At 43.1% G+C, this 13,500-nt stretch overlaps 1 protein-coding gene across 1 annotated transcript; it reads left to right on the top strand.

Moving 5' to 3' along the window:
• The first annotated feature begins 2,641 nt into the window (after positions 1–2,641).
• nobox (NOBOX oogenesis homeobox) lies at positions 2,642–11,891 on the top strand. The gene is made up of 9 exons (XM_069699712.1): positions 2,642–2,666; positions 4,725–5,467; positions 7,177–7,342; positions 7,502–7,608; positions 7,842–7,987; positions 8,084–8,220; positions 8,904–9,165; positions 9,990–10,306; positions 11,293–11,891. Exons 1-9 carry the CDS (start codon positions 2,642–2,644, stop codon positions 11,727–11,729), a joined length of 2,340 nt encoding a protein of 779 aa, XP_069555813.1. The 3' UTR covers positions 11,730–11,891.
• Positions 11,892–13,500: the final 1,609 nt, after the last annotated feature.

Genomic DNA, 13,500 nt, shown 5'->3' with positions numbered 1-13,500 from the left:
TGTGTCTACTCCACCACTGTCAGTGAGGACAGACTGCACTTCTTGCAATCCGGCTAAAGAATGGGGAGGCACAGATAATCGAAGGATACATTTTTATTATGGCAGAAATTACATAATAAATGATTCTGTTATCATAAATATTTTATTTAAAAAAATCTTAAAATAAAAATCAGGAAAGTCAGGAGAGCACCAGAGAACTGTAGAGAGGGAGCATGTGCTGCTATAAAATCAAAGTATCCACAATCACTGCTACTTAAAAAAGCCTTCATGAGATGTACTGTATTTATTTACTTTAACTTGCGGTTGTTGACAAAGCTGATCCCGAGTCTACTGGAGTAATGTTTAAGTGCTTTGACTTTATTAATAGTACTCACTTCACCCTTTTAGTAAAGCGGCAGTTTGTAAAATTTCTACATGGATAAATGTGACGTTACTAACTTTGCTCAAATTACAAAAAACATGGGTTCAGACGAGCCTCTAGTGGCATGTGGTCATGCATTTTTTATATGCGAAGGTTGTGAGACTTCTCTCTCTGGCATTTCTGCTTATACCTTAAAACAATTTGTAGTTCTCACAGAAATTGTATAATACGTTCCAAAACAATCGCATCTAATTGTCTGTAGTGTTCTGGTTACTCTTTCTAGTCCAGAAACTGACTATCAACATTACAACTTCTCTTGATGGGGAGTAGTTCCAGTGAAGACTGTTGTCACTGTGGTCTGTGGATTATCCACCAGGACGCTGTTGCTGGAAAGACATGCTGTTGTTGAATTATTTAAATGTAATTTTTCTTCTATGCTGTGAGCGATACAAATGAAATTCCACTTATTTCACTGCGGTAGTGGAAGAAATCTTAGAAGCATGTCGAAACTTAGAGGCTCATAACCAAAACTATCTACATCGACTGATGAGGTTACTAAGAAAGTATGTTTTTCTAATGTGGGTGGAATGCTCCTTTAAATTCTTACCCTTCACTGGGACTCAACTCCCCCTCTCTTGCCTGTGATGCTGGATTGCTTAAACCTGAGGTTTTGTTTATGAGTCCACTCAGGACTGAGCAGTGAAGCACTGGAAACAGTGGATAAAATATATTTTAGGAACCTACATTTAAATGTACTTGTGTGCAGACACAAAGTCTCTCTCTATGTCGTCACACACCAACATTAGCTTGGCCTACATACCATTACTGACCCACTGACATTACACACAGCCCTGTTCTCCTTGATACTACATCTGACCGAGCTATATATATACAAATATATATATGCCATTCAGTATATATATATGATCTCAGCCTTTTAACACTCTGTTTACACTCGTGTAACTCTGTAAACCCTCCAGGCAGAAACAGACAGATGTCATCGTTCATAGTTCATCACAAAAACATGCACATTTACTGTGCACTGAAATTTTTTTGTGAGCACACAAGAAAGGAAATTATTCCATGTCTTCAGTTTGCATTCTTATTGAGGGACCATATGAGACCAAGGTCACCTGACGTGGAGGAGTGGTGGGATTGCAACAGGCCATCCCTGTATGCAGACAAGCTGACAAGCTGTCCTGGCCTAGGTTCGGGGGCTGCTGATGTGGAAATGTGCCTCCATACAGAGGCTGAATGTATATGAGCCTCCTCTGTCAGGGAGGGGTGGAACAGTAGAGCAAAAGCTGAACGGTGGAGTTCAAGTGATTGAAGCAGGTTGATGTGCCTGTGGTCCATTCAGTGCCCCATCTGGTGGGTAAGACAGGAACAACTGCAGCGAAGACGAACTGAATCAGAACTCTAATTTTAACATGACATTTTTTCAGCTGTGGCATGTGCCTCTTACTTTACAACGACTTTTAGCCCATTTTAGATCTTTCAAGAATAAGAAGTTCAAAGGATCAGCACTGTTTATCCGCAACCTATTGTGCCCAGTCTGGAAGTCTGGAGCACCACAAGGAGGCCCGAGATAGTTCAGATCTGACCCTTAAAACTGGTGACAACGGGTTGCAACCAGACATTTCTTTTTAAGGGGTTATATGCTTCAGTCAAAAGCTCTTTCTTCAGTTTCCCAGTATTTTGAGGTAGTTTTATGGTGATATGATTCACCACTGCTTGAAAGGGAAATAAATATATATTATGTATCCTCACAAGTACTCCCCTTATTCATATGGTGGCATGTGTATCAGAAAATCCTTCAGTATTACAATTTCTACAGTAATTAAGAGATACTAGGAAATATTTCTGATGTTCACAACATAAAGTTATTTAATCAAGGGGGCAAATTTCAATTATTAGAGTAATACGACTAGTCCAAAACCTAACGGTAAACAGTTGGAACGTGAATGAAATGCTACAGGGATTTTAATTTGTAACAGATGCAGGAAGTCGTGGCTTTCGGTCGACCAATGACAACTTCTGCCCTTTCAACAAAACTCTAGACAGACAGAACTAGGTTGATTGAATATTTGATAGCACCATAAATAGGCTACTACACATATCAGTCCCCCATCATTATTGTATAATGTGAGGGAGCCTATATATGTGTTACCTTCTTTTGGCTTTATATCTTTTTCAAGACACATTTCTCTTTATAGGTTTTTAAAACAGATTTTAGATTTTTTTTTTTTTAAATCACATGTATACAGAAAGTAAACAACCATGAAGATCAAGATCGAGATAGAGGGTAGAAATCAAATGAGGAAATCGTATTTTCTTGATTCCTGTTGTTCTGGGTTTTGTACCCTCATGGTTGAAATGCACTTATTGTAAGTCGCTTTGGATAAAAGCGTCAGCTAAATGAAATGAAATGGAATAATGTGAAAGTTTTCATTTTGTTATCAGGTTTTCATTGGATCTCTTCTTGAGTCTCTGCTGATTGGCTGCTTCACTTTCACCCTTCACGTGATAATTCTCCGTCCCACTCCTCAGAGGTAATCAATCAATCAATCAACCTCATTAACCTGCAGCCCGCGAGCCATACACGCCGTTGAGCCCACGCGGTGTAATTGATTATTAGCACACGTTTATTGGTTTTTGAGTTGGCCTGAGTCGCTATGGATGAAGTCTGTGGTTCAGCTGAAGATTTTGGTAAGGTCCCTTGATTGTTTTATTGGTTTATTGGCTTGTTTTAGCGTTTTCAGCTGCCGAACAAGGGCCGGGCATCGCCAACTTCTTCTTTTTTTTTTTTTTTTAATCATTTTTGAAAACTTTGAAGGACTTCTAATTGGAAGTTCTCGGGTGTTTCCTAAGAGTTGCAGCTCCCCGGGCTGCTCGGCTCCGCGGAGACAATTTAAAACACGCTTATTAACATTCACGACCCGGTATTTGGAGGTGAAGGGAGTGTGTGTGTGTGTGTGTGTGTGTGGGGTGGGGTGGGGTGGGGGGGGGGCAGGTTTGCTAGGTTAGCAGCAGCTAGCCGTTTGAAGTTAATTAACGGTAAGGTGAGGTGGCACGAGGAGCTTGCACACCTGGGACACTAATTAAGTCACTGCAGGCTGCAGCTCCTCGTGAGGATGACGTTTTATCGGGTTTGGTTCAACCTCAAGGTCACCACGTGACTCCTGAAGTGTGAAGGGAATAAGTCTTGCAACTGGATCCAAGTTATTTCTTGCAATATAGGCACTTCATCGGATGAAATATAATCAATATTTATGTCCTGCCGGGGCTTCAACTCAATATCTGACTAAATGAAATTCGCAGATATAAAGACAGATGACGGGGAATAAAATATGCCTTGTATTGAAGAGGTGTGGAGCCAGAGGGATTTAAGACGTACAGAGCACTCGATGAACTCTCAAACGTTTTGTTAGTATTTTGTTGCCCTTTCTAAATAATTTTAACTATTTCCTATGAACTTGTTATTTACATTCAGACCCGTCATGGTCAATTTAAATGATTAGTTGATTAAGCGGTTAGTTGGCAAAACGTTTAATTGCATTCATTTGAATAACTGACATTTTTAATAGGATTGTAAATGGCCTGTCATTGATAGGTGGACATGGTACAATCAGGGTAATGAGCTTCACGTTTGTATCTTTGTAGTGACAGATGACTTGGTGGGGTGACGGACGGACTATGACGTATTCTTTTCATGATGGTAAACTAATCATTTTATAGTGTATAACTGATTGAACAAAAAATAAATTTGTAAAATCTTAATTTTGGCACATTTCCCTCTTTCTGCCATTTTATTGACCAAAAATTTTATGAAATGTTAGATAGCAAAAATCAAAAAAAAACATTTGTTGCATCTTAATCACCGCCAGTAATATAAGTCTAGTTTGGAAATACTGGACTCTTATGTTTAACTATATTCATGGATTTAATCCAAAGGATTTCCAAGGGAAATTCTAAGAATATGTAGTCTGAAGATGCTGGAAAATGGTTTATAATATACCCACCAAGTGTTAATGTCAAGTACAGATGACATTATTGCAGTGTCCTACAGGACCTGCAGCCTTGGTCAGAGTGGCCTAAACCAAAACTTCTGTTGAAGACATCAGCATGGGATAGTTATGATGAGGAGGGAGACTCGTTATTAATTGATTTGTGTCTACAGAGCCACAATATGAATAAATACAAATTAAGACGCTGAAGTCAAACTTCAAAGAAAACACTTTCCAGATATAAAGCACAGATAAGTGAACTCATTTCATCCTGATTAAATCCGTCCAGAGCCTGCACGACCCAGACGAAAGTAAAAATACCAAAACAATAAAACTCTCGCTTCACTGTGTTGCAGACTGTCCAAGCCTTCTGTGTGAGGAGCTGGCGGATTTGGAAACAAAGAACAACCACGGAAAGATAAGCAGCAGGAGGAGGAGGGAAAGAGAGGAGGAAGTGTTTAGTCTGAAGGAGGATGAAGAGGCAGGAGAGGCGACAGAGCGAGAAGAGCGGGAGGGGGAGGATAAGAAAGAGAAGAAAGTTGTTGTGTCAGAGAAGGAACTGATGGCAACAGAGGGAGAAGAGGAGGAGCAGGTGAAGCCTGAGAGCAGGCTGCAGGCGGAGGAGGCACGGGAGGTGCAGATGGAAGACGGCGACATCCGGAGAACCAAGGAAACCGTCGCTGATAAGCAAGACGGTAAAGTAACAAAAAGTTTCGAGCAGAAGAAGAGTAGGAAGAGGCGAGGTAAGAAGCAAAGTGAGCAGGTGAGAAACCGGCGAGGAGCGAAGGATGTTGGCGAGAGGTCTGAGGAGGGAAAGGACGGCCAGACAAAGGAAGTGCCAGCGATGCGCTCAGAGGAATGCTCGGTCATGTCGGAGCCCTCCGTTGGCCTGATGAACAGCGCTGACCTGTCTGATCCAGCCTACCTGAGTATAGGAGAGACGGGGCTGTATTGTCCCCCGGTTCCCCTTCCTCTGCTCTACTCCTCACAGCCCTCAGTCCCCATCCAACCTCTGCCTCCTCAACCACAGGGGACAAAACGGCCCCACAGCTCTCTTCCACCTCCCAGTGTCCCCCTGCAGGGCCCCCCGCCTCTGGAGGTGAGCAGAGACCACTGATTTGTTCACTTAATCACACCTGATCATCTCTGAACAGAACTAAATGCGTGTTTTCCTTTTATTTCCTCTTAAAAGCGAGTTCTCCAGAAAGTTTTTATCACCTGTATTATCCCGCGCGCCGGCCGAGTCAAATATTCAATTTCATCATTCCATCCGTTTCATGTCTGCTGCTCAATTTTAAACACAAAATCCATGCAGCTCTCAGGTCTTTGCTAACTTTGTTTTTCAAGATGAGAGTTATATGCATTTTAAATGTTTGGGTTCTTCAGCGCAGCAGACACTTTTGCAACAGGTTTCAAATAATAACTCATTTGCTGTGTTTATATGCAGTCTGATGTGTATGAAATGATGTACACCTACAACCCTCTGCATTATTAATGATGCAGCTGTGAAAATGGCATCCTGCATTTGAATATTAGTCTCAGTGTGTGATGTAAGTGTTATACAGCTTCATTGAAGCATTGCAACAAGCACATCAAATAATGTTTCCTCACTGTAACACGATGTCAGGAGAAAATGTGAAAATCAGTTTTGTGTAATAATTATTATGCCTCAAGGCTGGCATTGTGTTCCTGAGGTTGTCCATCAATCCTATTAAAGATGAACTGATTAGATTTAGGGGTCAAAAGTCAGTGTCACTGTAACCTCACATCCGTCCTATTCTTGTGAACACAAAGAACAATGAACACAACTCTGGAGAGATTGTGACCATATTTCACGTGGTGTCAGATACTGTGACGCTAATCTTTAGTGTCCACCTTGAAACTGTGGCGATCGTACAGATCGTCTGCGCTGTCGGGTCGACGATGTTTGTAAAACATCTGCGTTTTCGAACTTGCAGCTTCTTTGCTGCACCGTCCACATTTGAAGCATTGTCTACTGTCATGACTACAACTCTGTGTTCTGTCAGGATCAGATTTATTGGACAAGATTTAGATGATTAGATTAGATTTAGATTTTATTAATCCCACAGTGGGGAAATTTTTGTCAAGCATGTAAGCGCGAGGATTCCCTCGAAGTCTTGACATCGATCTGGACAGACATGAATGTAAACTGCAACTTGACTGGGAGGCGGAGACATAAATCCACAAGGTGCTAATTGTGTTGTAGTTGCTGCTTCTTCTTGACTTAAATCAGGGGGAATGTTGTACCTTGGGGTTTTGACTGTCAGACAAAGTATCCTCAGTAAAATTCAATCCATTAAATATTGTATTTACTGCGTTGTCCTTTTTAAACTATTGATTTTTATCATTGTGAAGTGTCAATAATTACATTTCTTCAAAGCGAAATATAATTTTAGAGAATGTCAAAAACTGAGGTGAAAGTTAAAAGCCAGCAGCATTGTTGTCTGCCAAAACACCGCTGAGATAAATAGAGACGTGCACAGTTGAATGTTTCAGCAAAGAAAGCAATGCATTAGTGATTTTTTTTTATTTTTTTTTGGCTTCAGGACTTCACGGACCAAGTAATTAATTACCAGTGTTGTCAATGTGCCTCTAATATGTGACATTGAAAGGTTTAGAGTGGAGGGCTGCAGCCTGCAGGGAATGATTCTTCTAATTGTTCATTTCTTTGTCCGTTTCATGTCCAGCAATACAGAAAAGTGCCTATAGTGGAATTATCCAGGGCTCAAGGTAACATTTTCATATTGGTAATGAGCACAGAGGTACTGTTTGTTTGTCTCATGGCAGATGGAGATAACCCAGGTCTACTCCACCCGACGCTCCATCCGCTACAGCACCAGGGGCCGGGCCGACCAGGCCCTCAGCTACTCTCTGCTGCCCGGGTTAGAGACCGTGGACAGTCGCCTCCTGCAGCCTCCACCGAAGAAGAAAACCCGGACACTCTACAGCACAGGTGAGGAAAACATTGATTGGTCCATGTTTGTTTCAGTTCTGACTGCTGTGCAAATAATTTGTGTGTGTGTGTGTGTGTGTGTGTGTGTGTGTGTGTGTGTGTGTGTGTGTGTGTGTGTGTGTGTGTGTGTGTGTGTGTGTGTGTGTGTTTCATGTGCAGATCAGTTGGAGCATTTGGAGTCCCTGTTCCAGGAGGATCACTATCCTGACGCTGAGAAGAGGAAAGTCATTGCTGCTTCTGTTGGTGTCACGCCTCAGAGAATTATGGTTAGACCGTCGTCTTTAGATCTTCTGAGAAATTTTTACTGAAGTTATCATTTCTTTGGTGATCTACTTGGATCGAAGAATAAACCAACAAACGCAAGTTTTCTCTTCCTTTCTGTTAGCGTTGACTGCTTTTCTCACCTCCTCCCTCAACTTCCTCTTTCTCACCACCATCCTTAGCCATTGTTCTTGATATCCATTTTATTGTCTCCCTCTGCATGCGTCCTGTGTTGCAGGTCTGGTTTCAGAACCGCAGGGCTAAGTGGAGGAAAGTACACTCCATCACAGAAAAGGTTGAACACAGACAGAGTAGAGTTGAATACAGTGGCAGCAGCCCACATCACCAGATAAATCCTCCCCTCCTCACACTGGCATCCAGCAGGTATTACAGTATTGTCTCCATATGTTCGTCCTTTTTGAGCTCACTTTTGTTGTACAAGTTATCCTTGATTATGTTTCCTCTTTTTTTTTTTTTCAGTAAGGGGGCTTCTACTTTTCCTGGTCACTTTGCTACCAAGCTGCCCCAGGTCACCCCTGCGGTGCCTTCTTTCCCCACCCTGCCCACTCCGATATCACCGTCCTACAGCAGCCTTCTGGCCAGCCTCAACAGCCCAGGTGTCCAACTATGCACAGTATTTTTTAATTTTTTTTAATTTTTTTTTTTAACTCACTGCTCATAATGCATTAGGTTAATGTGCATAATTTTTTTGGTCAAATTAAGTTTAACTAAGAAATGAGCTCAAACTACTGTAGCGCAACTTTTTGTGTGTGTGTGTGTGAATAATGAAGAAGCAGAACAATGCAATACTCTCGATAGCTACAGGTTTCACAACATTCGCTCATAAGCGTAGCGTTAAAAAAAATGTTTTGCACAAAAAAAGTATGAAATAAACGGACAATTATTGTATCTAATGGCTGTGCCGTCTCTGGTAAAAGGCCTTGTTGGTATGTCGTTGTGTACAAAGCCTCAAGTCATATTCAGACTGCTTGATTTCAATGAGAGACACTGTGTTTGTAGAGTAAAGATGATGGTGCAGTAAGCTTTAGCAAAATATTCTTATTGTTAATAGTGAATTTAATTTATGGACATTAACTTGCAGTTTAAAGCGGTACAAACCGTCTGTCTGTAGTGCATTTCTCCACAGAAGAGGTTTGTTGCCATAGAAATCCATGAATTGAGTTTCCTCGGTTCAAGCTCAGTGGACCTTTTATTCTCTATGTTGAGACAGTAAAATTACCCCAAAGAATGAACTGCAGTATCGCTCTAATCTCAGTGGTTAATCTGCTTTATCTCCAAGGTCAAAGCAGGGTGAGAGATGTGGGCCAGCACCAGCTTTCATCTCAGGGGGGTTTGGCAGAGTTGCACCCCCGCCCCATGCAGAGCCCTCCCCCACTGCGGCGAGTCAGTCTCCCCCTTTTCACAACGACCTACAACGCCACCAACCCCCACACGCCTCTCCTCAGCACTCCGGCTCACACCCCGCCTCTCTTCCTGGATGCTCTGGACGGTGGCTCCACCTTGGCCCATCGTGACACCCAGTCTCTGGCGACTGACACCAGGTCAGCTCAGCTCACAGCAAACTGTGACATGAATACTTGAGGACGGTTCAACACGGACGAGTACGAGAGCTGACAGCAGGACAGGGAGCAGGCAGAGAGGGATCCTGTTTAATACTGATATAATGATGGCTCACAGAGCGCCTGTAGTACTAGCAACTCAGTTCCAGCTCGTTCTCTGGCATATTTCAGAAATCATGCTGGGAGACATCTCGGTTAGTAATTGCTTTGTGCGAAGTTTTATGTTTAACTACGGTCATGTGTCACGGCACTAAAAGAAAGCCAGATTGCAAGACAATATAAAAACAAACAACAGATATCTATACATTTCCCGGTCCTGCTGTTAAGAGACTTGAAGGATCAGTTTACCCAAATTACAAAAACATGTTTTTATTGAAACCACTTTCTACAAAAGTAATAGTTCTTTTAAAAATAGTTTACAGTGCGTTGTGTGGAGTAAATCAGACATTCGGTCTTATGTAGTGTCGCTTTTAAATGTTCAGCACTTCAGCGCAAAAAGCATTTACCTCCATTTTATTGGAATAGAAGCAGTTATGTGAATGAATAATCAAATCTACCTTCATGGCAGGATTTCCCTCCGGCAGGTGAAATTATTATAGTTATGCTTGCTGCTTGGCTTTACTCTTAAATATTGTTAAGAAAGTGATAAAAAAAATAAATTAAAAAAAACCCATACAGATGCACTGGACAAATATTTGGAAGTATCAACAGATTAAGAGTTAATGACCATCAAGGCAACTCTTCTATCTCGCACTAAACATCTATTAATGTGTTTATGACTAAATTCCTCTTTGTGTTGCCCTCAGCTCACTCTTTGACTTTCCGGAGAAGCTCGACTACCTGAGCTCCAGCCAGCAGAACAACACTCTCTCTTACCAGCTCCAGACCTCTTACCCCACCAGCCAGCCTCAGCACCAGCCTCAAGCATCTCTGGCCCGCATGGCCTACCTTACCCCCTCCCCCTACCTCACCCCCAACCCTCCAGATTCCAACCCTACCTCCTACCTGACCTTTGGCCCTGGAGGAAACTCGACTGGTGTGGTGACCTACTCTACCGGCGGCCATGCCTACTTCCAGTCCCAGAACGCCGGACAGATCCTGCTGCAGTCGACTGGTCATCATGGTGAGTCACCATCCATTATCTATACCCGCTTTATCCTGAACGGGTTATGAAGGGGGTTGGAAACTATCCCAGCTGCCATTGGTACACCCTGGACAGGTCAGCAGTCCGTCACAGGACCAACACAGAGAGACAGACAGAAACAGACAACACTTCATGCTCACAGTTACACCTACGGGCAATTCAGAATCACCAATTAGCCTAACATGCTTAAGTCTGAACTGTGGGAGGAAGCCGTCCTGCTGTGAGGCGACAGTGCTAACCACTGCACCACCATACTGCCCTGCAGTCATTGGGATGAAAATTAGATTTGTTTACAGATAAAAGAACACACTAGTCGCAGATTTACACAAAAAACATGAAACATAAAATGGACAGTCACAACTATACATCTACGTCACGCTTAAGTAAACTGAAAATCTAAACAGATTCCATAAGAAATTCTACTGACAGCAGCTTTCATTTTAATGGAACATATTTTCAGTCTTGTAATATAACATTTATACCCACGAGCCTTAGTCACCACTCTTTTGCAGGAGAAGCCAGTCAGACATGGGCAAAGTGCAAAAATGTTGTAGTTGGTAATAAAAATGCTGCACAATTCATTCAAAGTTGACCCAGAATCTGAAAGTAATTTGGTCCCTGGCCAATATGAAGCATCCAGAGTTCCAATTACATGGTATGGGTCTTGTTCACCAGGATGCCCTGGTGTAACGGTGTAGAAGTGGTGATTGGTGGAAGCTGGATGTCGGCTGCATTGTACGAAGGCATAGGGGAGGAGCTGCAGGAGTCCCTGGGCTCAATGAGAGATGAGGGATGAGAGAGAGAGAAAGCAGTAGTCATGGTGTGGTAGAAAAAATAAGAACCAACAGGTATGCAGTTGAGGGAGGGATTTACAGACACGACAGGAAGAGGACCGTTTGAGGTGTAAACGACCTCTAATGAAGCTTGTCACACGTCTGTTTGGACCTGCATGTGTCTCCACCCAGGTGGGATCACAGCGTACCAGTCTTACCCATGGGGTAACATGTACAATCAGCCAGCCGTGCACCAGCGTGCCCAGTGCCCTTCTACATACCCTGCCAGCTTGGGATCAGCTCGAGACCACCAGACTCCCTCTACCTCCAGCCTGCCTCTCCCGTCATTCTTCCCCCGGGGGGACCACGGGCCCTCGTATGTCAACTCCCAGCGTTCATCACACACCCATGCACACACCGCCACCCTCCTCCCGCCTGTGTCAACTCTTAGGCCGTCTTGCCTCAGAGCGGAGAACACTCCAACCAAGGTCTCATCCCTCTTGGCGGCGCAGATCAGCTCTACCTCTCCAGAAAGCTCTCCAGTGCCCCCTTGTGTCAAAATTGAGTACGACAGTCCTCGAGAGATTCACAGCCACTTCCACTGCGATTTCTCTCCTATACATTTTTGACTCCATGTTTGAGTATCTGAGAGCCTGCGTATGTTTAAACTATGTGTAAATATAAGTGTCAAAGTGTCTATATTTTCTATTTGTAATGCTGTTTGGATAATCTCTATAAATGTTAATGCTACCAGGCTTGGTTGGGCTGCAATAAAAGTTCGTTGTTCTGTTCATCATTTATTTCTGTATTTAATTTGCTTCACTTTGATTTAAATCGGGGCTTCCTCACATATTTTGTTGCCTTGTTGGTCATTTGTATTGAGACTATTTTGCTGTGGACCAGCAGAGTGTAGCAGAATGGTTGTCCATGCTCCGTCTGCACACGCATGCACACGCACGCTCACATATTTTGTATGTTTTGGTTCAGGCACCCCCACAAAACACAAAGAAACCATGATGGACAGAAATGGTAGCAATTAGGGGAGAGAGAGAGCGAGAGCAAGCATAAACAAACCCAAACTGAACTTCATTTGGTCTGTATTTTATTGTGGTTGCCTAGCACATTAAAAAAAAATGCAGGCGAAGCACTAAGGTGCAGGAGGCTTATAGAATTTCATGCACTGTTAGATGGTGATGATGGAAAAGTTGCAGAAAGTTAAAAGATTGTTGCAGGGCATGATGGGAATCATGAGCGAAAACCCTGCACATACAGGCTGTGCCACATTCAAGTATATTTATTATCTTATTGCTTCTGTATGCTGCTGTAGCGAAAAAAAAAAAAATCCCCTCGGGATTAATAAAGTAACTACCTACCTAACCTAACCTAACCTATAACGAGACAAGTAGACTACAGTAACCTTTTTAAAGTTCTATGAATACACATATTTGCTTAATCATTTCACCTTCTTTTGGCCTGGTTGGAAATGTTTCAAAGGCCCTGTTACCGGGCCACAGTACAATGGTTGAGAACCTCCAATTTAAATGAGAAATGATGCTTGTGTGGCTCATTTTCAGCCTGACTTTAGCCCACAGGTGGGCGCTCTTACTGTGTGAGAGATGACCGCTCGCCGGGATCTCCAGTATTAAACAGGGTGTTAGTTGTCAGACGTTGAGGGGGGGGGGGGGGACACATGTGGCGGTCTCTAATCCGACGGAGGAAAATAAAGACGGAGTCGTTTCTGGGGTAGAGGTATCCCAGACAATTACTGACACTGCCCAAATCCTTAATCTGTGATGCCATCTGCTGTGTTCACACACTTACTGCACTTTCCGCTCGGTTTATCCTTACTATGCAAGTCATTTACGAGGGCTTGTGGAGGGCTTGTATGAAACTCCGCCTCTGAAAGAGCTGAAGGCATTTTCCTCAGACTAAAAAAGACGTTTGGGGAGTAGCGTGTCATTTTTGCTCTCAGTAGTGCAAGTAAAACAAAAAGTTTCTTGTTCAAACTCTAGTTAATATTCCTGGTTCGTAGTCCTGCTGTATGTAAAGTAAAGTTTGAAGTGAAGCTCGGATGACGTGGGAGTAAGAGACGGAACTATTTGATGAGAGTGAGGAGGAGGTGGCAGGGACCAAGGGAGCAGATAAAGGAGAGGGGAGACGGAGGAGTGAGGCAGTGTGTTGGTCTGGGAACAAGGGAGGAGAGCCGAGATGAGCTGTTGCTATGGGAGGAAAAGAGGATGATGGGTGGGCTCTGCCAGCGGGCGTGGGAGGGAGAAGAAGATGGGGATGAAGGAGGAGTGTGTTTGCAGCACAGGGGGTTCTGGGATGAACAGAACTGTTGGTTATGTAAGTGCTGTATTTGGGTTTTTAATGAACCTCTCTCTTCCTGCTCACTGGCTA

Source organism: Brachyistius frenatus, unplaced genomic scaffold (assembly GCF_029030835.1).
Source record: "Brachyistius frenatus isolate BFR_SWC_R1_liver_20210118 unplaced genomic scaffold, ASM2903083v1 Contig_2, whole genome shotgun sequence".
In the NCBI taxonomy this organism is placed as follows: Eukaryota; Metazoa; Chordata; class Actinopteri; family Embiotocidae; genus Brachyistius; species Brachyistius frenatus.
The sequence above is the reverse complement of the archived record's forward strand: the minus strand, read 5'-3'. Positions and strand labels throughout refer to the sequence as shown.